We start from the raw sequence: 24116 nt of genomic DNA, 5'->3' as shown, positions 1-24116 counted from the left end.
GGGATTTCGAGGCTTCTGGTCTGGGCTTTAAGGGCTGCTTGCCGTTAGTCATACCGTGAGCCGAGTTTATAGCTTCATTAATTCACCCTTTCTTGCACATTAGGAGGAAGTGTGTGAGAGAACGGTGCCACAAGGTTGCTTTTTAACGTATAAAATTTCCCCTGTATAAGGCTGTTCCCGTGGAGAACAGCAGAAATCACTGAGAAGTGAAAGTGAAAGTGAGGCACAACTGTACATTTTGGAAAGCTGATGAATTAGGGAAGAGCAGGAGTCCTGGGTTTCAGCAGGGCTTGGCATCCATCACTGCAGTGGGAAGAGAGGGGAGCAGGGATGAGGGGAGCAGTGGAGAAAAGCTGTCTGGAAATATCATCCCACCCTACTTCCCCACTTTCCTGCTTCCCCTCTGCCCCTTCAAAGCCAACACTTGATATCCACAAAGTTCAAAGTCTTCTGCTGTGGCAGCAGCAACAGCAGCATGCTGCTGTGCAGAGCGGAGAGAAGGAGTAGTCACCTCCAGAAAAAGCTTTCCTGAAGGACTGGATCTCATGAGTCTTCTGCAATGGGATTTGAGAAAAAAATAAATAGGACCGTTTTTCTAGGAATAGGCCTGGTTGGTATTACTGTGTACAAAGAGCAACCATGGTCTGAAGACAGCGCTGGAACAAGCCGTGGCTGCACAGGACACTAGGGTCCTTCCTTGCTATTTGTTCTGGCAGCCCAAGAGCTGCCAAGACTTTTTTGTAGACCTTTGTACTGTAACCAGCTCTGTGAAGGAGTGTCAGGGTGTCAGAACCAGATGACTTCCAGTTTCTTTGAGTGCTGTGTTCAAATTCTTCATGCAGATAGATCTGAGGAGCTCGGCCACAGACCATTGCAAATGCCACGGCAGGCAGGTGGGTAGCTCTTGGTGACACATACATGCTCCACAATAGGGTAATGTTGTAGGAGCAGCAGAGCGATGGGAGGCATAGAAAAATGTTGTCTGGGTCCAAAACTGGGACATTCAAAGGAAACTGAAGCACAGTGGCAAGTGAAGTAAGGTCCTCTGAATTTGAGTTTTTGGTGAGTACATGTTTCAGCTGCTTCTCTTTGTAGGTGCTGTGTTTCTGGGATAGAGCAGAGACTTTGATAGGAAGTGATTTATTTTTTTTTAATTCTCCCCCTCCAAGGAATTTGGCCTTGGCTAGCTGCCCCGTGCCTACCCAGCTGCTTTCTTGCTCCCTCTCCATGGCAGGACGAGGGAGTTGTGATAAAGTTACCAGCTTACCAACGATCATCCTAGGCAAAACAGACTTGGCTTGGGGAAACTTAATTTATTGACAATTAAAATATATTTGGATGGTGAGAAACAAAACTGAAAGTTAGACCCCTCCTTCCCCCACCCCTAACTTCCCCCCCTCCCCCTTCTTCCTTTTAAAGAACAAGTGACTGTGTGGTGCTCAGCTCTCAGCTGGGGCAAAACCACCATCCCACCTTCTTCCAGACTCAACTTCCTTCCTTCATTCCTGCCTCTTACAACTCCCCCTTGGCCCCTGTCTTCCCCACCCCCCTCCCCATCCAGCCCAAGCAACACGGGGCGGGCGGGGATGTGAAATGAGCAGTCCTCTGCTACTCCATCGTCCTCTGAAATTTCCCATGCTCCATCATGGCTCCTTCCTACATGCTGCTGTCCTTTGGGATAAGCTTGCTCTGGCATAGGCTTTTCTTCATGGAGTACAGCTTTCTTCAGGGCATGTCCATGTGCTGCAGCATGGGGTCCTTCAGGGCTGCAGTGTAGATATCTGCTCCACAAGTTGAAGTGAGGGCAGTCAGCTTCACCATGGTCTTCTCTATGGGCTGGAGAGGAATCTCTGCTCCAGCACCTGGACCACCTCTCTCCTGCTTCTTCACTGATATGGCTGTTTGCAGGGCTGTTTCTCACACATTTTTTCCTCACTTCCCACTGCTGGGAAGCTTTCTTAGAGTTGCCACCAGCTTGATTGATGGGCTCAGCTGTGTCCTGCTGTGGATAAGTGACATGGAGTCTAGTTGAAGGCCCGTAGCTAGTGGTATGTCCCAAGGGTCAGTGCTTGGTCTGGTCTTATTCAACATAATGAATTGAAGTGCACCCTCAGCAAATTTGCTGATGATACAAAACTGGGAGGAGTGGCTGACAGGCCAGAAGGCTGTGCTGCCATCCAGTGTGATCCTGACAGACTAGAGAATTGGACAGAGAGGAACCAAACGAAGTTCAACCAAGGCAAGTGTAGGAGGAACAATCCCAGCACCAGTACATGGTAGGGGCTAACCTGCTGAGAAGCAGCTTTGCAGAGAAGGGCCTGTGAGTCCTGGTGGATGACAACAAGCTCACCATGAGCCAGCAATGTGCCCCTGTGTCTCAGAAGGCCAGTGGTACCTGGGGAGCCTTAAAAAGAGCATGGCCAGCAGGTTATGTGAGATCATACTTCCCCTCTACTCTGCCCTGGTGAAGCCACGTCTAGATTTCTGTGTCCAGTTCTGGGGTCCCCAGTTCAAGAAAGACAGGAGCTACTGGAGGGCTGTGAGGATGATGAGGGGACTAGAGGAGCTCTTGTATGAGGAAAGAATGAGAGTTCTGGGTCTGTTTAGCCTGGAAATGCCACCCCTGCAGCCCCCGCATTGCCAGCACCTGAGCACCTGCTCCAGGTACAGCACCTGTGAGTGACAGCTTTGCTTTCCCAAACACTGAAGGAAGGGTGATGCTAGCAGTGCCCTCTGAAGGCATTCTGACTCCTGCAGCTGATCAGGCAAAGCCTAGAAGACAACTCTTTCTCCTGTTAGCCAGGTGGCACCCTTGGACTTCACATAACAAACTGAGTTTATTGAGTCATGTTGTATTTTCTTCCAACGTGTATTTTAGAAAGATATGTTTTAGTGAAAACTGTGACTGGAGTCCAAGCCACAGAGGTCAGGGTCGTTTCTATGCTGCTTACCATGCCTCATAAACATACAAACATCAGTTTCTGATGAACATCATTGGTTCTGGGTCAAACATGCACTGTCCAACAGGAGGGGTGTCCTTTTCTGAGGAGTGATTAGATTTCTGACCAGACCAGGGAGATGACATGGTTTTGGCAGCTTTGGAAAAGACCCACACTTTAATCTGGATTTCTCTTCTGATGTCAGGGCTGAGCAAGCAGCAACCACCTCTGCACCTGTGGTATCTTCTGACTCACCTGTCTGCTTCTGAAATGGAGTACGCTTGGTATTGGCTGGATGAATTTGGGCAGTGGATTGAGTATGGGGAAGAGGTGAGATCCATCTGTTGATGCCAAAAGTTCTTGTTAAGACATTTTTGGACAGTTACTTAGGGCATGTTGTTCTGCAGCTGGTGCATTCACACATGCCTTGGGGTGCCCTTGCGGTGCTGCTCTGATGCCCTGGTGGACTTGTCTTATTAATTGTCCCTCAGAGCAGTACTGCTACACTATGAAAGCACTTAAAAGGTTGGCTTGGAAAGTCAGTGCTTTTTCTGGAGATGGTGGATGTCTTTGGGCTGAAGCTGACCACACAGGCTGAAGGCTGCTCTGTTGCAGTTGTTACAAGCAACTGTTGTGGGATACCCCTCCATCACTGAGGAACAAAATGCTTGGAGCCTTAGGGACTTAGTTCAAAATGGCATCCTGTGATAGGGACCTGGGAAAATGCTGCTACTTCCCCACAGTGTCACCTGAACCAAAGACTGGTTTCTAGCCAGTGTAATTTCCCTGTTCTTTCTATAGCATCGAGGTCACTACTCTGCCACGCTAACATCTGCAGATATAGAGAGGGAATTTTTCAGTGACCCAAAAGGCACTGTGTTCTTCACAGCTGGATCTCAGATGTATGAGTTAAACTTTGAAGGTAAGTATCTCCTTGTTTTGAATTCATCACAGGGTGTAGTTGACTCTAAGGTAGCTTCCCTCACGTGGGGTTTTCACCCCATGGCTGGGTTTCTTTGAGCAGGCCTTTTTCCTCCTGTAAGTTTTCTCCAAGTGGAACTTGACCAGTATATACATTGCAGTTTCGAGATGCCCTGCTTGAGCTTCTAGACTTGCGCATCTGTAGTCAAAAAAAGCCATCTCTGACAGTATTGTATAGTCAGAGTAAGAGCTGAGAGTAAACACTTTGTGCTATTTGCCTTATGCATTTGGGTTTTACACAACTAAAGAGAAGAAATGAGAGAGAAAAACACTGAAAAGTCAAATGGTGAAAGGTGAGCCCACAGTAGACATCTTGCAAGCTACTTATGGGGATCAGAAAGCACACAGCACAGCAAAGGAAGATTTAAGGCTGGTTGTGTAGAGAGAGAATGGAAGAATGAGAAATGCTTTTCTGTTTCTAATTTATGTACCCGCCTTAAAGTTCCTATTAGCTTTCCAAACTTTAAATCTGTTTCCTGGCATGAATAGAGAGAGTGGTATTTAAGGGAGGAAACAATGGATAATTAGCCATGTCGCACAGCATGCACCCTGTGATATTGTTACAGGACCAGACTTTCCTCTTAGCACCATGTAATGATCTCACTCTGCTGGGAAGGCTAGATTTATGGCCTCCATCCTATTGAAAACTCTTCCCTGCTGTAAGGCCCGATGATGATGTGAATGCATGTACAGGTGCAGTCAGTTGTTGGTTGTCTTTGAGCTTCTCAACCTCTGCTAGACGGTGATTGATGATGCTGATCTCCAACAACGAGCATTTGTAGCCCAGAAGGCCAATCACATCCTCAGCACAAGAACGTCACGGACCTCTTGGAATGGGTCCAGAGGAAGGCCACAAGGATGATTAGAGGGCTCCTCTCCTATGGGCTGGAACACCTCTCCTATGAAGACAGGCTGAGAGAGTTGGGCTTGTTCACTGTGGAGAAGAGAAGGCTCCTCTGCGGGGACCTTACTGCAACTTCCCAGTACCTGAAGAGGCCTACAGGAAAGCTGGGAGGGGCTGTTTGTAGTGATAGGATGAGGGGCAATGGTTTTAAACTAGAGCAGAGTAGGTTTATATTAGACAATAGGAAGAAATTCTTTACTTTGAGGGTGGTGAGTCACTGCAACAGGTTGCCCAGAGAGGTGGTGGAGGCCCCATCCCTGGAGACATTCAAGGTCAGGCTTGATGAAGCACTGAGCAGCATGATCAAGTTAAAGGTGTCCCTGTTTACTGCAGGGGGTTGGGCTAGATGGCCTTTAAACCTCCCTTCCAGCCTAACACATTCCGTGATTCTATGAAGTGGGAACGGTTTCAAAGTATGGAGTGGGGTTAGTGTGGTAGAGGGAGCACCACCTGCGGTATCCAGGGCTACCTCTTGTTTTCATTTTTTCTAATCACATAAATGTGAATCCCTGGACAATGAATTACTTAATTATTGAGACAATGTGTTTTTCTTTATAAGCCATGGTCCAAACAAATTTAAGGTATAAAACTGAAAGAGAAGTTGTCCGACGGCCAAAGTTTCTGAACTCTCAAGGTGGACAAGACAGAAGGTAATACACATTCTTTTTTTAATCATGTCTCTAGATGATAGCACCTTTCTGCAAATAAGTTCCTCCTACCTGTATAGCATTTGATTTTTGATTTCTTAAATTAATTTCTAGAAACTTTTTGTGGACTGGCTTAAGGGCAAATTCCACAGTGACAGTCTTTGCTAATTATACAGCACTTCTGTGAAGTGTGCTGGGGGGATGTTTGGTGGCAGCCCCTGGCAGCTGTGAGAAACTCCTAGGTAGATTTATTCTCTCTGTGAGAGCAAGGCCACACAGGGCTGCCACTACTATGCCAGGAATTTTTATTCCTTGATTTATGTCCCAAAAATGCTAAATAAACAGTGCACAGAGTTGGAGCAAAGGACTGACAGTCCTAAGAAGTATGGAGCAGATAGATGCCATCCCCTGGGAAGCTGAGGCTAAAACAAAGCACAGAAGCGAATCCCTCTAAATGAAGTGAACTGGGTGCAGTTATTTAAGATACCCAAATCTTACGACTTTTTTAAAGGAAGTTCAGCTTGATAGAATTTGAGCACATCCGCTGTAAAAGTTAGTTGTGCCCCTGCTTAAATAGCCACCTTTGCTTCAGAAACTCGCCAACTGCTTTTGAAACCAAAGGTCCAATTTAAGGACCCTTAAAAACCCAGCTTAAGGGTTGATTCAACCAAGTGTGGGTCGATTCACAAAGAACACCAGCTGAATGGATACTAAGGCTTCTACTGCCTGGGTTAAAGCATGCATGCCAGGAGGGCGTTAGTGCTGGAACATGTTCATCAATGACTGGTGCAGTAGTGCCTGCAGGGCACAGCTACCCACCCATAGCCTCCTGACAGGCTTGGTCCTGGGGACAGACCATGTGTGGCCAGTGATTTAGAGATGAGTAGCCACATGGAGGGAGAGGGTTCACACTCCAGTTTCCCTAGACCAGCCTGCTTGGAGGGCTATTTGCAGCAGTTGTGTAAACCACCTGGCTAGGAGCATGTTACTTCTCATTTGAAGCTCTCCAACCAGTGTCTTCACCTGCCAAGAGATGCATTAGTGCCACTAGATGTGTATGGAAATCTAGCCTGGAGAAAGGTTTATGTGGCAAGTAAAACAAAAATCCAGGGATACCCGAAGGCTGCCATAGAGCCAGTGGCTGGATCCTCTGGAAAGGGGATTTGCTTAGGAGTATCAAGGACTGACTTGCTCCTTTTGCTCTTCTGCAGCCAAAACGTGGCCCTATCAGGTTCTGCCTGTCCTCCACACTGGGACAAATCTGCACTGCCTGATATTGGGTTCAAGGTAGGTGTTTCCAGCTCTCCAATGGGGAGGGAGTGCTCAGTCCTGTACTGACTTCTCAGAGAACATGATCTAAGGTACTTGAGGTTTTCCCAGCTTTTAAACATGTCTTATAAAGTAGGCAACTATGAGGTGAAACAAAGCTGTCAGTTTCATATTTAGAATAGACCTGTGTCTCCTGGGAGGCTCTGTGAGACCCCCTACATATACCATAAGATAAGAAACGCCCTTTGGCCATTATTGGTTTGACCTGTCCTTTGCATTCCCACCAGGGCACCTGATCCTCCAATAAACTGAATGCCTTGCATTTTAAGGGGGTGTTGTAGTGTTTCCTCTGTGGATTTGAAGCAAAATGTTACTGGTTGTGGCAAAACTAAGGCTTAGCCCTGTAGGGAAGAAACTAGAAGGAGCCAAATTAAGATGAAACTGATATTCACATTTCTCCAGCCTGAATACTGCTCTGCATTTCATCTTTAGGTTACTCTGAAGTAAAAATAACCTAAATGTGGAGGTGTGTCCATGAAAGGAAGCTCGTGTGGAGTTGCATTCATTTCCCTCAGTCAATGCCTGTGATTCCATGTGGGGGGTGAGGGTGAAGGTAGGGAGAAGGGGGTTAACCGGAGAGACAGGAGAAGCTTGTGATTTTAATGGCAGGGTTTTTTCCTCTGAGGTTGTTGGGTCCTTTGGAAGGACCTGGGAATTGTTACTATCAGTAATACCTTATTTTTGTTGTTTTTAAAATTTTCAGTTGGTACAGCTCAGCTGCACTTCCCATGAATATGGAAACATTAAGAGTCTGTTTGAGAAGACGATGAAAAATTACTGCATCCAACAACTGCAGAGGATCCAGAACCCAACACTTTGGCAAGTTTTTCAGTGGTCTGTATCTATTTTATTTCATTACCTTTATGGTAGCTGAAGGCTGGTGTTTTCTGATCCTCCAGTCTGCCTCAGGAGCTGCCAAATCCAGCAGCCCCGCGGAGATGAGACTGCCGCATGTCTGTGTGCCTGGGGCAGCTGGTAGCAAGGTTCAGCATGTGTTCCTAGGAGGTGCACAGGCACAAGCACACACATGGACACAAAATATATGAATATGCACACTGCTGCCCACAAAATCCAACAAAGACAACACAGCACTCACGCAGCCATAAACAGCCCCAAGAGCCTCATCCTGTTCCCTTCCTCTGGCTGATTGGGATGAGAGCCTGTTACTGGAACATACGTATATGTATGGGACCCTCTAGGAGCTGGTCTGAGACACTCAGACCAACTTCTAGTTACATTCTGCATAGACACACACATGTGGATCTCAACAGACTTCCTGGTGTCCTCAGACTAGTCCTTGGGCTAGACTTCCTGATCCCTCTAGCAAGGAAGCTCAGACCTTCTCATCTCTTCAGCATCTGGCCCGGACTTATGACTGCTCCGATACCTGAGTCCCAGGCCAGGTACCCTCCTCACTGGATGTCCAGTGTGATATTGGCTAGTGTTCCCATATGGACACACAGCCCCTCACTTGGTGCAGTTACTGGTGCTGTGAGACATGAAGTTCCTGTGATCTAAGGTCTCACTCCAGCTGCTGCTCCCAGACCCCCATATGCACACAGACTTGGAGAGTCTATCACCCAGGTGAGAGTTAAAAATGGAATGTAATGAGAAGATAGGGCAGTTTGCATTGATCAGGAATAGGGTGTGGCCAGACAAGGCTACTGAGCATCCAGTTGCCTCTTTATACACAACCAGTTCTTTTTACCCCATTATCCATTTATTTTTCTTTGTTTTTTCATCTTCAGATCACTTGCTCCCTCCCTGCTCTCACCTACAGCTCCTCTGTTAATCATCCCATGACAAGACCCATGCTGTTCCCAAATGCTCTTACCTGCTGTCCAATAACGAGTCCCACACTCCTGTAGGCAGTAGCCCACTTCTGTCCGTGAGCTGCTCCAGAATATTTCCATTGCTCATGGCTCTGGGTGTCCCCTCGTCCCCTGGGGCAGCCCTGGGAGAGGCTGGGGCTCAGTGTTCAGGTTGGTGAGGTTGTCTTTGTGCTCTCACATAACTTACCAGGTTGTATGTGGGGTTCTTTATATGTGGGGTTACTGAAAAAGAGACAAAAGAAAGTTATTTTCTTGCACCATGACTGAGCTGTGGTATCTCAGATTTATTCTGTTTCTTGGTCTCTTCCACATGGGATTTAAAAAAAAACCCAAACAAAAAAAGCAAACTTTCATGTGGTACAGATTGGGGCAGAGATTATGCAATCTTCACTGTGGCTTCATACAGCTCAGTTTTATAACCATATTTATGCATTCAGGATTTACATAACCTGGAACTGACCACATCCCAGTCGAGAGATGTTTGTCACTTTGCTCTCTCATGTGGTATGGAGTTGTGGGTGACGCAGTCCACAGCAATGCTGAGAATGTTTGGTTTTGCTGGAAGGAGCCAGCTGTTCAGCAGGGTACTGACAGAAGTGAAAAGCAGTCCGTAGCCCCACTGAGTGGTTTGTGTCACTGTTCCTTCATGACCCAAAAGTAGGCGTTGAGTTGGAAAACTGACCTCATTTGAACCAGGGTTGGGTTTTCGTTTTGTCCCCCCCAGGCAAAAGGAGCAGATGAAGAAGCTCAATAAATGTGTGGATGAGCGGCTCCTGTTCCATGGGACAAGTCCGTCCCACATGCCTGCCATCTGTGAGCAGAACTTTGACTGGAGGATCTGTGGGACTCATGGGACAATGTATGGAAAAGGTACAAGTGCAGAAGTGTGAGTTGAGGGGCCACAGCAGTACAGGCTGCAGACCCTGGCCAGGCCGGTGGTTGGGTGCAAGGTGACTTGCAGGTGTGACTGTCCCTGATGTCCACACTCCTGCCATTAGGGTACTTCTATCTGTGTGCATCTGCATTGCTGCAAGCAGCATCAGGAGCCAATTCCCTTTCAGGTAGGGCTAAAACCACCCCTCTGCCTCAGGTACCTGCTGTTCAGCAAAGCTCTTGGACAGGTGGGACCAGGAGGTTGATGGTGAGTTGTGGCTGGAGTCTGTTGATGCTTTAAAATGAGCCAGCCGATGAGGAGACCCGGCAGGGACGTGTGCAGAGCTACCTGGGGTTGTTGAATAGCTGGCTGCCAAAGTGCTGATAGCAGATGTTTGTTCCTTGGTTGACATATTGTCTTACCTGTGGCTTTTTCTGGTCCCTAGGGAGCTACTTTGCCAGAGATGCCAGCTATTCTCATAACTACTGTTCCTCTCACAGTGGTCGCTACAGCATGTTTGTAGCTCAAGTTCTTGTTGGAGACTTTGTGCAGGGAGACCCCAAGTACCTTCGCCCTCCACCCAGACCAGGCAATTCAAACAGACTGTATGACAGCTGCGTGGATGACCTGAAAGACCCTTCCATCTTCGTCATCTTTGAGAAGCACCAGATTTACCCTGCCTACATCTTGGAGTACAGCCTCGAGACCCAATGTATGATTTTGTAACGAACGGTGGAATCTCCTTTGAATTTATACAGAATAAATTACACTTTAGTACATCTTTTTTAATGCTTGTTCAATTTTAGTAGTAATTTTAGGATATTTTGTAAAGCACCCAACTGATATCAATCCCCTGAAGGTTTTGGGGCCATAGTTTTTTGGTAGGGGCTATTATTTTGCCAGCACGAAGTGAACTTTAACCCTGACCTTATCTCTTGCCTGGGATGGGGATTTGCCTGCCTTTATGTACACTGATGCAGTGACACCTTCTGCTGGTGAAAGTGGCACTGCTGAGTGTACCATCAACTTGATCCTCTGATATAGTCACTTAGGGATGATCCCTGCTGTGATGGTGCTGATGTGCCAAAGGGAGACTTGGTGGAGAATACCCAGGAAGAAAAAGTGTCAGTGCCTGTGTCATGGTGCACAGGGCGGGAGTCACGGTCCGTCCTTCCAGTAAATGGCAGGAGGCTCCTGCATCCTGGAAGCTTTGCAGTTAAAGCTGGCAACCAACTTTGTTTCATTTCCTGGTTGCATTGCTGACAGCTCTTCTCACCCTGTTCTTCTATGTCAGGTGTTCCCATTCCATTGGTGATACCCTGTCCTCACTGGATTTAGGGCAAGAAAAACAGGGATATCGCAGCTGCAGAAGTTAGAGCACCTTCACACCGTGACACCAACAGTGAGTTAGTCCACGGTGAGCTGAGTAACAGAGCACAGCATTGTCCCATTGGGGCTCGCAGCAACAAGTGGTGAGGCAAAGGAGCTTTGTGAGGGGTGACCGCTGGCACAGCCACCCCCCCTTCCCTCCCTGCAGACTGAAGTTGGTGGCAGCTGTTTTGAGTTGTTGTGCTGCTGCCTGGCACATCTCCTGGTGATTGGAAGTGTCCTGGTGGTGTGTGCTCTGCTGGGATGGATGGGGGAAAGCTTGGATGGCATAGTGGTTGAAGCTTGGTGGATGACATTCAAGATGACTGATAGCATGGGAAGAAAAAATAATGGTTTGTTTTAAAACAGTCTTGCTGTATAAGCTGTTGTAATTCAGCAGAGGAGGCACAAGTGGTTTAGTTGTGCATGCCGGGAGTGGGAGGAACCAGGAGTAGGGATGTGGTTGGATCTATCAGCTTTCCTAAAACCTGCTATCTCCAGGCACAATCAGTGCCCTTAGTGCTTGCTGGCTGCAGTGAGTCCCTGAGCTGCCACATTAACTGCGCTTCCGTGTCCCACCTCTTTTGCAGGGTGCTACTGGTTGTTCTTTTGCAGATTAGCATCTTTTGCAAATTTTTTATCTTGTCAGCCACAGGTGAGGAGAGAGCTTTCTGTGCAGTCAGGAAGTTAAACTCACTTAAACTGACTCTTTCCTGAATATACATTGTAATTTAAAAAAAAAAAAAAGAAAAGGAAGGCAAGAAGTTACCTGCCACACACCTTTCTCCATACAGAAAGTGGTGTACAACAGTTAGTTGTTTTCCTGTGCTACTGATGCCCCTACTGGAAACTGGAAAGTCCACTTACTGCACTGGAGACTGCAGTTAATTTGGAGAGCTGTTTGCCAAGGATTTGCCAACTGTCATAGCTCTACATCCTGTGTTTTGCATGAATATGAATGTAAGCAATATTTGCACAAACAGTAACAGCCCGTTTTAAGCTGTTAATTTAATAAGTATATTATATAGAGCTCCCTCAGCCATTCCTCATAGGACTTGTGCTCCAGATCCTTCACCAGCTTTGTTGCCCTTCTCTGGATGTGCTCCAGCATCAAAATGTCCTTCCTGTAGTGAGGGGCCCAAAACTGAACACAGTACTCAAGGTGCTGCCTCACCAGAGCTGAGTATAATGGAACGATCACTGCCCTACTCCTGCTGGTCACACTGATACACGCCAGGATGCTGGGCATACTGCTGGCTCATGTCCACTAACACCCCCAGGTCTTTCTCCTCCAGGCAGCTCTCCGACCACTCCACCCCAAGCCTGTAGCATTGCCTGGGGTTATTGTGACCAAAGTGCAGGACCTGGCACTTGGCCTTGTTGAACCCATAAAGCTGGCCTCTGCCCATCAATCCAGCCTGTCCATGTCCCTCTGCAGATCCTTCCTGCTTTCCAGCAGCTCAACACTCCCAGACAATTTGATGTCATCTGCAATTTTACTGAGGGTGCACTCAATCCCCTCATCCAGATCATTAATGAAGATGCTAAACAGGACTGGACCCAGAACCGAGCCCTGGGGAACACCACTTGCCACCACCTGGATTTAACTCTGTTCACCACAACTCTCTGGGCCTGGCCATCCAGCCAGTTTTTAACCCAGTGAAGAGTATACCCATCTAATCCATGAACGGCTAGTTTCTGCAGGAGGATGCTGTGGAGAACAGTGTTGAAAGCTTTACTGGAGTCCAGGTAGACAACATCTACAGCCAAGATAGCAGTGGAAAAGGTGTGAGCTGAGGAACGCCATGAGTAGCCTAACTGATTTATATGGCATTGGCTGCCAGAAGGTGTTGGGGTGGGCTTCTGTTGAAGCCTTCATGGTTCACTGAACATCTTCTGCCCAAGGGAGTAAGGTTGCCTTCAACATGAGATGAAATGATCAGTTGGCATCTTGGCTAATTCCTTCTCCACCTTTTGAGTATGGTCCCTGTTAAAAAGATGCTGTGGCAGCACTTCATCGGCATGGCGATGGGGAGGGGATTTTTAGGAGCGTGGCAGCTGCAGGAGACCAGAGGGAGAGGCCTGTACTGAGAGGCCACCTGCCTCCACAAAAGTCCCCAGATACAAAGGTGTTAGCTCAAGTGATCTTTTCCATGTCATGCACTTCTAATTGATCCTCTTGTGGTGCTCTCAGGACTTCCCAGAGTCTCCGGTTTTAACGCTGTCGTTTATATATTCCGCGCCTGTTCCAAGCTGTCTATTAAATAACACCTCAGCGTGTTTTCAAGCTTTCTTTTCATTTACTGGTGCCAAATTTGACTTTTCAGCATTTTTAAGAATCCTTTTTTAGCAATTTTGACAGAATTATTACAGGATGATTAAACTGTAGAAATTGAATGCTTGACTGGACGTGCTGAATGGGAGGTTATTTTCCAAAGCATTTAAACTCTTAAAAACCAACCCAAGCCCCATAACCTGGCACTGCCACCGTATGGGTGCCAGCTGAGGAAAACACAGATATTGTTCTTGGCATGACGGGCTCAATGACTGCATTATTTAACAAGTCTTGTTCTGGGTTGAGGGAATAATGATCCCACATCAATGTGTAGCTGTGGTGATAATGGGGGACCTGAGGATTTGGGGGAGGGTGGAGGTCCTCAGCTAGGGGCTGATCTGTAGGAATCAGACTTCTACTGCCAAGGGAACAACTTTTTCAAATTGTTCTGGTTCTTTTGCAGTCCAGTTTCTTTTGATGAAGCCTATTGTCTGGCATGTTGAGTCTGAGACGCTATTTCCCAAAACAACTCAAACTGTATTTCCAAGATTATTTTTACATCTAGCTTACAAATAGGAGCAATAGAAAAGGCTGACCTGGTTCTTATCCATCTGTTCTTAATAAGTTTAGATTTCCCTTCCAGATGTTTTGCTGCAGTGTCAGAGGACACATTAATCAGTGCACCACCACTCAACCTGTAAATACTTGCGAAGTGTCTACACATGATACCCCCACCGCTGGAGGAAGCGGTGAGTTTACCCATTCCCAAAGAGAAACTTTATTTCACTGCGTGTTCTCTGAATCATTTTTCTTGGGCTGTATCTTCAGCTTTGGTCTCCTTAATTATTTTTTTAATATTTTTTTTTCCCAAATGATTTTCCCTTTACTAGGTCTGAAGGAGACATTAGAAGTCACATCAGTCTCTGTTTTCTTTAACACCTTGTACACTCTTTGATTCTTGATTCTTGCAGGCTCTTTCTGACTGCATTTGCAGATAGCCCCTTGCATCTTTCAGTTGGTTTTCCTTTTGAAAGTTAATGCAGTTTTGTTATTTTTTTAAAAACCTACACTTTGTGGCATCTGATCTGTCTTCTGTCCTGAAGGCCAGCTGACCATTTTGCCTCTCAGCTCAAGCAGGTTCTTCTCCACATTCTTTTTTCTCTTGGATCCTCCTACAATCTGACCTCATAGACATGACTAAACAACGTCCCCCTTTACAGAACTTCCTTGACTGAAAGTCCTAGCATTCATCTTAAAAAGTTGCTTACCTTTTCTTTGGATTTTTTTGACTGAGCAAATCAAATTCCTTACTAACAAAATGGCCTCTTTACATTTCTTTAGTGTAGTCTGAGATGTGATTAGTTTCCCTGCATGAAACCACAGGCTACTAACCAAACCTAAACTTTGTGACAGCACTATCAAAACTACAGTTTCCCCACCTGGACCGCCTCCAGCTGCTGTTATTTCTGTGTAGCCTGAGTGATGTGTCCTGCTCACCAGCTTTGCTTTTCTTTACCACATCAAGCTTTGGGTTTGGTTTTTTGTCATGTGTTCTGTTCCCCCCACCCAACTTTTAGTTCTACTTGCTCTTGTTAACCTGTGGTGCCTAGGCAGTTTCCTGAATCTGAAACATAACCAACAGGATTTGTAAGTAAAGCAAAAGCTTCATTATGTAGCGTCTGAGAAGGCCATTTTCAGGACTCCTCTCTGTCTAAGTGCTATCAACTGAGTTAAAAATGAACTGAATCTTCTAATGGCTCTGTGAGCTCCTGAGGACTGTGAAAGCTGTTGCTCATCTCGGGAAGCAGCTCATTGCAGTGGGCAGCATGAGGGACATGGACTTAGTAGCCAGGTGATCTGTTCCCACATCTGGTGAGGTTTTGTTGGGGAATCCAGGGAAACTCAGAAGTATTGAATTCCACAGAATAGCAACCAAGTAATACTACTGCTACCAAATCAGGATCAGGTGCCTGCTCTGTGCATGCACCATGTGCTGTCACACTCATAAGGCAGAAAGTGGCACGTCTGAGTTCAATCACAGGCAAAAAGAGAAAAACAAAAACCTTTTAGGACTCCTTCTCTTCCCCAAGGATTTGGAAACCAGATGATTTTCTGGGCTGTGAAATGATGACACCATTCCAGGAATTCTTGCTGAGTTTAGGTTTCCTTCTCAATACTACTGTTAAGCAAACTGACAGAAGCTGATGGTCTTCTCCTTTTTATCTTTTTTTTTCTTTTTCTTTTTTTTCATTTTCATCTTTTGAAGACAGCTCTGCATTTTTGATCATTCCTGATGCTCATTTGCGTGATGGCATGGAGACCCACTGACACTGGCTAACTGGCAACAACTAAAATAATAACGTTATCAACATTACTCTTATCCTAAGGAGGAGACATGGATTTGCTGAAGCTGTGTAGGAGGAGAGCTGCACAAGAGACAGCCTGTGTTTCTCCATCACCCTAGGGTGACTGCACAGCTGTGCAACTGTTTGCTGAGAAGGACCTTCATTGTATGGGTGACTGGTAGTTGTCAGCAAAAAGGAGGTGGTGATATTCAAAGAAGATAAAGAAAAGAGCTAAATCATATGTAGGTACTATTTTAAGTGCCCACATCCATTTTTGAGGAGTGGGATTGTGATAGGTTGAAACTGGCTGTGTGATGGGATCAAAAGAGGAACCTTCCAGGTGGACAGGAGAATGTGTGTCTGCACTGCTCATGCTGCCAGTTCAAACGGGAGCAGCACCAACCAAAATGACCTCGCGCTGTGGGAATACCATGGGGAGGAAGGCCACAGGCATGACACTGCATGGCTACATTAACAATTTTTCATATTCTTTTCTATATAGGAGTGGCTGAACACAGACATGCCAAAGTGTGGTAGCCTGGCTCCTGCCTTCAGCACCAGCAGGTGCTGGATCCCTGGAAAAGAGGAGGAGGAGGAGCAGCAGATAGTGATACATCCCTTGCTGCCAGCGATGTGCAACTCAGGGACTTCCTCAACCTGAGTTAACATACTTGTATTTAATGGCCCTTGTTGGATTCTTCTTCTCCTGTGGATTTGTTCAGTCCTTCTTGAACTGCTGCAGTCTTCTAGAGGCTGTGTTGTGTCACAGCAGCCAGATCTGTGGTAGAGCTGTGCATTTCTCGAATAAGTGCTCTACTTCTACAAGCCTTCATGGTTTGGATTTTTTTCAAGACATGGTCCAGAGCATTCTGAGTGTGCAGATGACAGGAAAAAACATCTTCTGTTGACCAAATGAGTCTGTTGGAGGTGAAATCCAACCGGAAGAGAGGCATGGGCTGCTCAGTTTGTCTGTGCCATGTTCCTAGCTGGCAGTACCCACCCAGCTTGCCAGGTCTGCTGGGGAGAGGGCTGTGGTGGTTGGAAAATTGAGGTCCCCAGGTCCATACTTGCTGTTCCAGTGTTGAACAACACTGGTCTGTGAGGTAGAGGCAGCAGGTCTGGACTAGCTGCCAGCCCCATGGGGAAGCCTGATGACCAACGTGGGTCCTGGACACAGCACTGGGATTGTGCTGGTGTGCTGTGCACTGATGCACAGCTGGCTGTGGGATGCTGGGTTGAGTGTTGCACCATTGTCTTTGTCACTCCTCCCGTCATGAGGTGACGTGACTCAGATGTATGTCGTGCTGTTTGCCATCTTTCCCCTCCTTCATCATCAGTACTATGAAGAACAACTCTGATTCTCAGTCTCTTAAGGTGAGTGGCATAAGAGTGGAGGTGTCCTCTCACATAAGACATGCCCAGACTGGCGGTGGGAAGGTGCTGGAATAGCTGCACTGGCAGAAGGGGGTGGATGCAGAGAATGGAAGGAGTGAAAATGGAGAACGCTGATTTCCATAGCTACCAGACACTGATTTGCTTTTTCCTTCCACCTCCACATCTTTCCTCTCAGTGTGTCCCACACTAGTGCTCACCCACAGTCAGTGGGAAAACCACTGGTACTGGCTGGATACCACTAGCCAGTGTCAGGGGTGTGGAGAGGCAGTGAGCACCTCTCCCCTCCCTGCCTGTGAGCTGGCCACCCTTCAGGGGCTGCCATTTCTTCTGCCATTCACAAGCAGTGCCTTTCACATACATTTTGGGTCTTATCTCAGAGCCTCCCCACAGCACACATGCATTTTGGTGCGTTCAGCAGCCTCTCATCATTTTACTTGCAACACTCAGGACCCTGTCAGGCCAAGGTCTGAATGTTGTTTGTTTTCTTGGCTAAACCAGAGCCTTTCAGAATTGCCTTAATCTAAACAATTTCCGTGCTGTGCGTGCAGCTGTGAGGAGAGCACTCCTTTCTCCTGGAAATCCTAATAGCTCACTGCAGAAGGGAGTGCCAGAGAGCTATCCTATGCACTTGTGAGGCGCAACAGCAAAACAGGACCGCTTTGAGAGACGTGGTGATGTTCTCCAATCTGATGTGGAAGGTGAGAGTAGAAGGCAATGAGCAGCACAGCCTGCAGAAATGGATGGGGCTCTGGGGATATGCTACCCTGCCAGACCTTTTCTGTGCATGATCTGATGAGAAGGGAGAAGTGGCTGGGAGGAAGTGGAGGCAAAGTCTAGCAAACAGCTTCTGGGGTGGGCCTCTGCACTGAGAAACTCCAAGCTGTAGGACAAACTGAGAAACTCCAAGTTTCTACCAAAACTTTTTATTTGCTAACCAGGGGTAGTTCCAAGCAACTGATGAGAGGGGATCTCATCAATGTTTATAAATATCTAAAGGGCAGGTCTCTAGAGGAACGGGGCCAGTCTCTTTTCAGTGGTGCCCAGTGACAGGACAAGGGGCAATGGGCACAAACTGCAACACAGGAAGTTCTGTCTGAACATAAGTAAAAACTTGTTCCCTGTGAGAGTGACAGAGCACTGGGACAGGCTGCCCAGAGAGGTTGTGGAGTCTCCTTCTCTAGAGAGATTCAGACTCACCTGGATACAATTCCATGCACCCTGCTGTAGGTGATCCTGCTCTGGCAGGGGGGTTGGACTAGATGATCTCCAGAGGTTCCTTTCAACCCCTGCCCTGCTGTGAATCTGTGCTCCTCCACTGATCAGGCTCAAGGACACGTGCAGATGTTGGTGCCAGGAAGGATACATCCCCAGCCTAAGCAGAGGGAGCAGGAGGGGGTGGAACCTGATGATGGATGTACAGGGGCTCCCCGACGCCCAAATCGGTGCTTCTCCTTCTGCTTGCCTCTCAAGCCGCGCTCCAGCGGAGCGCTCCCCGCAGGAGGCAGATCTGCCGGCTGCGGTAGGAGCGCGGGGAGCGCAAGCCTTCTGCTGCCGGGTCCCTAGGTGGCGGTGCCCGCCCATTTCTGGGGTCTGCCGGGAGTCCCCGCACGCCGGGCAGCCCGGGAGAAGCCAGCCTGACTCCGGATTCCCTCTGCAGGGAAGGCTGGCCGGCTGCGGGGAGCTGGAGGCTGCTGTAGGGGCGGACGGTGTGGGATCATCCAGGATTGGGATATGATGAGAGGACAGTGGGAGAGACGAGGGCGGTTGTGGTGATGGTGGGGCTGAGGGAGAGCTGGGAGGTATCGCACAAGTCTAGCATTGACCTGTAGGATCTGCTGGGTCCTGTTCTTCATGAGCACCTGCATCCCAAACACATCAGTTCCCCCTCCCCAAAAAGGTCATGGTTCAACCACTGCTGCTGAGCACTAAGTGCAGATTAACACAGATTTTTAACCCACAGGAGGAATAGCTGGGAGTTTACTGCAATGCTTTAGGGACTGCCAGAAACTGACCTGCCTTTTTTTTTGCCCATGGTTATGTTCCTCCACTGTTGATCATTGATGCCCACTCCAAGGGCGGGACAGAAAGCTGCTGGTATTGGCTGGATGGGCACAACCATTGGGTTGCATATAGGAAGCAGGTGAGCATCTTCCTCTCATGCCCAGCACTCTGTGCCAGTCACTCCCTTCCCGCTGTCTCCTTCCCCCAAAGAAGAGGAAAGGCTGTACCATACCAGGACAAAAGGTATGTCTACATTCAGAGCCCATCCCCATCGCTGGATGACAGAGGTGCCCAAAGGGAAATGATAAGCTTCAGGGCAGGCATGCAGCAATACTTTCCCAAAACGCTGTCTCTGCCTCCAGCAATTTTTGGCTTTGAGGTTTGCATCAGAGTTGGTGTCTGTTTATGTAATAACCCTAGATGCATTTTTCTTTCAGTAATCATTCCATCACTTTCAAACTCTGTATAAATTTTCAGCATCCATAACAACTTGTGGCGACTATTCCCATGGCTGAGCCGCGTGTTGCTTGAAGAAGGCTCTCGTTTTCCTTCCTTTGAACTTAGAGCCTGCTGGCTTTAGTCAGGAAAAATGATGCAGATATTCTCCTGGTGCTTTCTTGATTGCTTCATGCATTTCTGTCATTTTTGATGATTTTCTCCAGTGCTCCCAGGAACTCCAGCTCTGAAAACAGGCTGCCTTTACAGGTGGCTGGGGAGCCTGTTGAAAACTTGCCTTAATTTGGCAGTTCTGTGTATGTGAGAAGGGCTCACTTTCTGCATGCTTCTGCTGAGAAACAAATCCCTGAAAAGCACCTGGTTTTCCCATCAAAGCCCCTGGGAGCCATCCTCATCTATAAGCTCACTTGGAAATAACTCCAGAGTTTGGAATTGCAGCTCCTCCTCCCATGGAGCCCCTATTCCTCCCCAGCCAGGGCAGTCAGAGCATGGTGAAGTACTGTGGGGAGTGAGGTGGATGGCACTTGACATAATTATGGGGGTAACTAACTGAAATGTAGCTTCTTTTCCAACATGTCATTGAAAATCCTTTTCTGCTTCGATGTGAGACCAGAGAGGAAATGTTTCATGGAGTACAAGCAGCACAGTAAAAAGAGGAAGAGGAAGGAATTGAAACATAAAGTAGAGGAAATGGAAGCAGTTTTTGCAAACTAATTAAAACTAGGGGTAGCTCTGGATCGAACAGAGAGACATTTTAGAGGTCTACTTGGTGTTACACCACGATGAAAGTTGTAAATATGGCAACTTTTTAATGTATTTACAATTGGAAATCAAGGGCTGAAGTACAAATACAATTCTGTATCTGCATTGTAATTTGGGTTTTGATATAAATCCAGTTTACCATGGTGTACAGTAAGCATGACGTACTGGTGACGTTGCCTTTCCTTGGGTGTGAATGAACCACACAGCTAGGACTTTTCCAAGCAGAAGAAAACTCCACACACTGCTGTAGCCATTCCCTTGGGGGAGAGGAAAAGGGAAGAAGAAAGGTCAAGGGTATCATAGCTTAATTGTGAGCTTTATTTGAGTTTCTATGGTATATTTACATTCTGTATAGAGCTTAAAAAGAAATTTTGTGTGGTGATGGTTGTTCATGATGAGTGCACTTGAAGGTGACTGTAAGCTGTGGAAGGTAGTCTTCATTAAAATATTGAAGAGGGTGTTATGTCTTATGCCTAGAGGAGGTGGTGTGCGTTTCTTCCAAAATAGTATCTTCCAAACTAGTCTGAGGGAGTAGGAGGTAGGTGGGATGTCCCCTTCTCCTGTCTGGGGCTGGAAAAAGAGCATAGATTCTCTGGTGGCCTTCTTCAACAGCTGTAAAAAGAGAGAAGCTTGTTCAATATCTCTGTAGGACAAGGGAGTTGTAAGCAGGCCAGTGAATCAACACTCATATGGTGGCTGAGCTCTATCTTGGTAGCTCCTCCTGTGTTTTATCTTCTCATAGCTCTGCTCCATTACTGTGCTCTTGTAAGTCAATGTGTGGAGTTTTTTATCCTCACATCTTCCCCAGTGATAAAGCCGAGTCTGAGTCATCCGACACAATCTGGGCACGTCACTGTGTGGGAGCTGGTGAATCCGGCATTCACTGGAGAGACTGCCAGACTCTTGGCGTGCCTGCACGCAGCAGGCTCTGGGCTTCCCCAGCCTCTGAGGCATTGTCCTTTGCTGAGCTACTGTCTGGTGTGGGCAGTGCCAGCTGCCAGGTTGTGGGGAGCAGCAGGAATTAGCTGCGAGCATCCCTAGCAAACAGCAGAACAGTGAGAGCAGCCTGGGATGGGGTGCTCAATACAAGGCACTATGGCACGCTGGTGGAAAACAAAAAAGGTGTAGCACAAGTAAGGCAGAGTCTAGATCCTCAGTAAAGGACTGTGTAGCTCAGAGACACCTGGTTTTGTGATAGCAAACACACCACTATAAATGGTATGAATGCTTTGCTGATATCACCACGCTTTGACTGGAATGAAGCAGTCAAAGAGGTGTCCACAGACCTCCTCAAAAGTTTCACAGGCAGGACTTCAAGTGCCCATGAGCGTTTGCTCTGTGCTATCACCATGAGGTCAGAGAGGAGAAGGACTCTTCTTTCAACACAGCAAGAGGAGCTGGTGCTGGTTGGAAGCCAGGTCAGCAACCCCCTAAGTCTTGGCGGAATCTTTGTGAAAGGAAGAAAACGTGAAATCGGGTGATGGTGCTAATCAGCTCCTCAATCAGCTGCTACAGCACAAAACATCGGCACAGATCCTTTCTTACTGACAGCAAAATGCCCGCAGCGAAATGGCAGGGAGCAGAGGAGGGGCTGGATGCAGGAGCAGCACGAGCGAGGCTATTCCCACTGTGTTGCACAATGACATCTGCTCTCCTGGGCAGCATTCCCAGATGGTAAAAACCTCCCTCCTCATTCGTGGTGCATTTATCTTCTTTTTCAAACTGTCCAGAGAAAACTGAATCTTCAGAGTGTGACAAAAGTCTGCAGAAGTCCTAGTACTGCAATGAGTGGCAGTAGGAAGCAGGACAAGGAGAGTTATCAGATGTTATGCTCATTATTTTCCTGCCAGTGGAAAATAGTGTTAATTGAATCCTCTACTGCTTTGGGATAACTCATCTGCTGAGGTAGACTTCGTGCAGGTAGGCTGGGCAGTGGGTTTGACAGTGTTGGCAGACTGTCACTGTGGCAGGCATGCCGTGAGGGGAGTGCACTAAGGGGAGATCCCAGTGGCCCAGAGACTGCCAGGGCAGTTTCCCACCTTCTGCTGAGAAGGTATATGTCTGGGGGTGTTCACATAAATCTGAAGGAGACAGAAAAACTGCCGTAATGGAGTTTCTGGGGTGGCATTTTATATTCTTGTATCAAGGCTGATACCGGTGATGGTGTGAAACAGCAGGTCCAACTCAGGCGTGCATAGCCACATAGCTCGGGGAAAGCATACCTTTGGTTTGCCACACAGCCTGCTAGTGGGCTTGGTAGCTCAGGGAATAAGGCTGATGTCCTGATTTGTGGATGCTGAAGTCTGGAGTAGGAGGAAGAGTGGGATTGGAAGCACGCAGGCATCAGTTAGGAGAAATTTGTGCAGTGTTTTTGGAACAGGGATGGGTAGAGTCTTGTAGCAGTCAGGGGAAATAACAGAAAAGGGAAAAAAAGTGAGTGTTCTGTTTGTAGCAAAAGGCAGATGTTGATAACCTGATGTGGTTTTGGTGAGCTTTTCCTTCTCTGATTCCTCTCCCTGTGAGTTAAATTGCAGTGCAGTTCAGGAAAAGGATTGGTTTAATAATTTCTTAGCATGCTGACAGGCATTGTGGGAGCTGTTTGTGCCCTTTTTTTTTTTTTTTTTTTTTTTTAGCTTACTGCCAGAAGAGACAGATACAGCCTGGTGCTGTTAAGGAGGGGTAATGCAGGGATCGTGCTTGAAGAGCTGTTCTGAACTTTCTTTAGAGAGGAGCAGGTTGTGATATTATTAGGCAAGCGAACCTAAAATACCTGCCTGATTCCAGGACCTGGTTTTGTTACTTTTCAGCTTGCAAATGCATCACTTCAAAAGGTACAGCTATGAGAGGGACAAGGACAACTATGCAAAAAACCTTTGCAGGGCTCACAGGGTTGTCCGTTCACGCCATGGCATTGTTCATCTATGTGTACAGTTGTTTGACCTTAGATAACACCTGATGATCTGGAGGTTGAGCCTCCCTGTTCACAAGACTGTTTCTCCTTTAAATCTCAGTCATGCTCTAGAATTTCAAACCAAAGCATACATGTTAGGGGGACCATCAGCTCATTTAGTAATGCATGGATGAGATTTAGGTCTTACATGTTTTTGAAACATCAGGCATTATGATGATGAATAAAGCTGCTTTGATGACTCACTACAGAAATATCAGGGCTTATCTACGAAGATGAGTTAGTGCACAAGAAAGGTAAGTGTGCACTTGATACAGAATAATGATTTAATCTTCTCTGTTCAGCTGGACACCTATTCTGAACTCCCAGTGTCTTTGCACAGCTTCACTATGGTTTGCTTAGAACTGCAGATGCCCTTTGGGCAGAAGAAGAGTGCTCCCCAGAGAGCAATACCTCCTTTGTGTTATGGACAAGCTCTCAGGCTAGGAGTTTAGAGCGCACTGGGACAGGAGTGAGAGTGAGGAAAGGACTGTGAATAAGTGAGAGAGGGCTCTGAAAAATCCCAGGCCAGGATCGCACCCATTGTGCTGGTGGCTAGCTCCTTTGGGAGGGGTCAGGGATGTGTTACCCAAAGTGCTGTAACATGTTGGTCTGTGATGCATTAACTTTTTTCCAGCTAGTAGAAGTGAGCCACGGTGACAGCACATACAGGGAAATCGAGAACCTATTTCAGCAGACAATGAAGGATTACAGCATCCGCAGGCTCCGGAGGACTCGGAGCCCAACGCTTTGGCAGCACTTCCAGTTGTTTGTATCCGCTTTACTTCATTCCCCCAGTGGCAGCAGAGCCATTCAGATAATGGCTGGGCCCCCATCCCACCCTTCCAGCTTGTGGGTGGTTCCCCCTTGGCAGAAGGCAAACAGCCTCCCTCTCCGCGCACCCCCGTATCCCAGCCCTCGTGTGCTCAGGCGCATTCCTCCGGGGCAGACCGCTCCAGTTCTCTGATTTATGGTAGAAAAATAACCAAATCCGAAAATGGAAGAGGGGGTGGTGACAAAAAAAAGGTTGGAGCCCTGTGTAATTAGATCTGGGGCTTATA

At 47.3% G+C, this 24116-nt stretch overlaps 1 protein-coding gene across 1 annotated transcript; it reads left to right on the top strand.

The window, feature by feature from the left end:
- Positions 1–2362: 2362 nt before the first annotated feature.
- PARP12 (poly(ADP-ribose) polymerase family member 12) lies at positions 2363–10285 on the top strand (the record flags this gene model as incomplete). Its single annotated transcript, XM_084274247.1, has 8 exons — positions 2363–2675; positions 3145–3269; positions 3741–3861; positions 5384–5474; positions 6683–6758; positions 7504–7634; positions 9357–9502; positions 9952–10285. The coding sequence occupies 8 exons, from the start codon at positions 2363–2365 to the stop codon at positions 10230–10232; spliced, it is 1284 nt and encodes a 427-aa protein (XP_084130373.1). The 3' UTR covers positions 10233–10285.
- Between the last annotated feature and the right edge of the window lie 13831 nt (positions 10286–24116).

The sequence above is a fragment of the Gallinula chloropus genome (assembly GCF_964237585.1).
Source record: "Gallinula chloropus genome assembly, chromosome: 1".
Taxonomy (NCBI): Eukaryota; Metazoa; Chordata; class Aves; order Gruiformes; family Rallidae; genus Gallinula; species Gallinula chloropus.
This window is presented reverse-complemented; position numbering and strand designations above follow the sequence as displayed.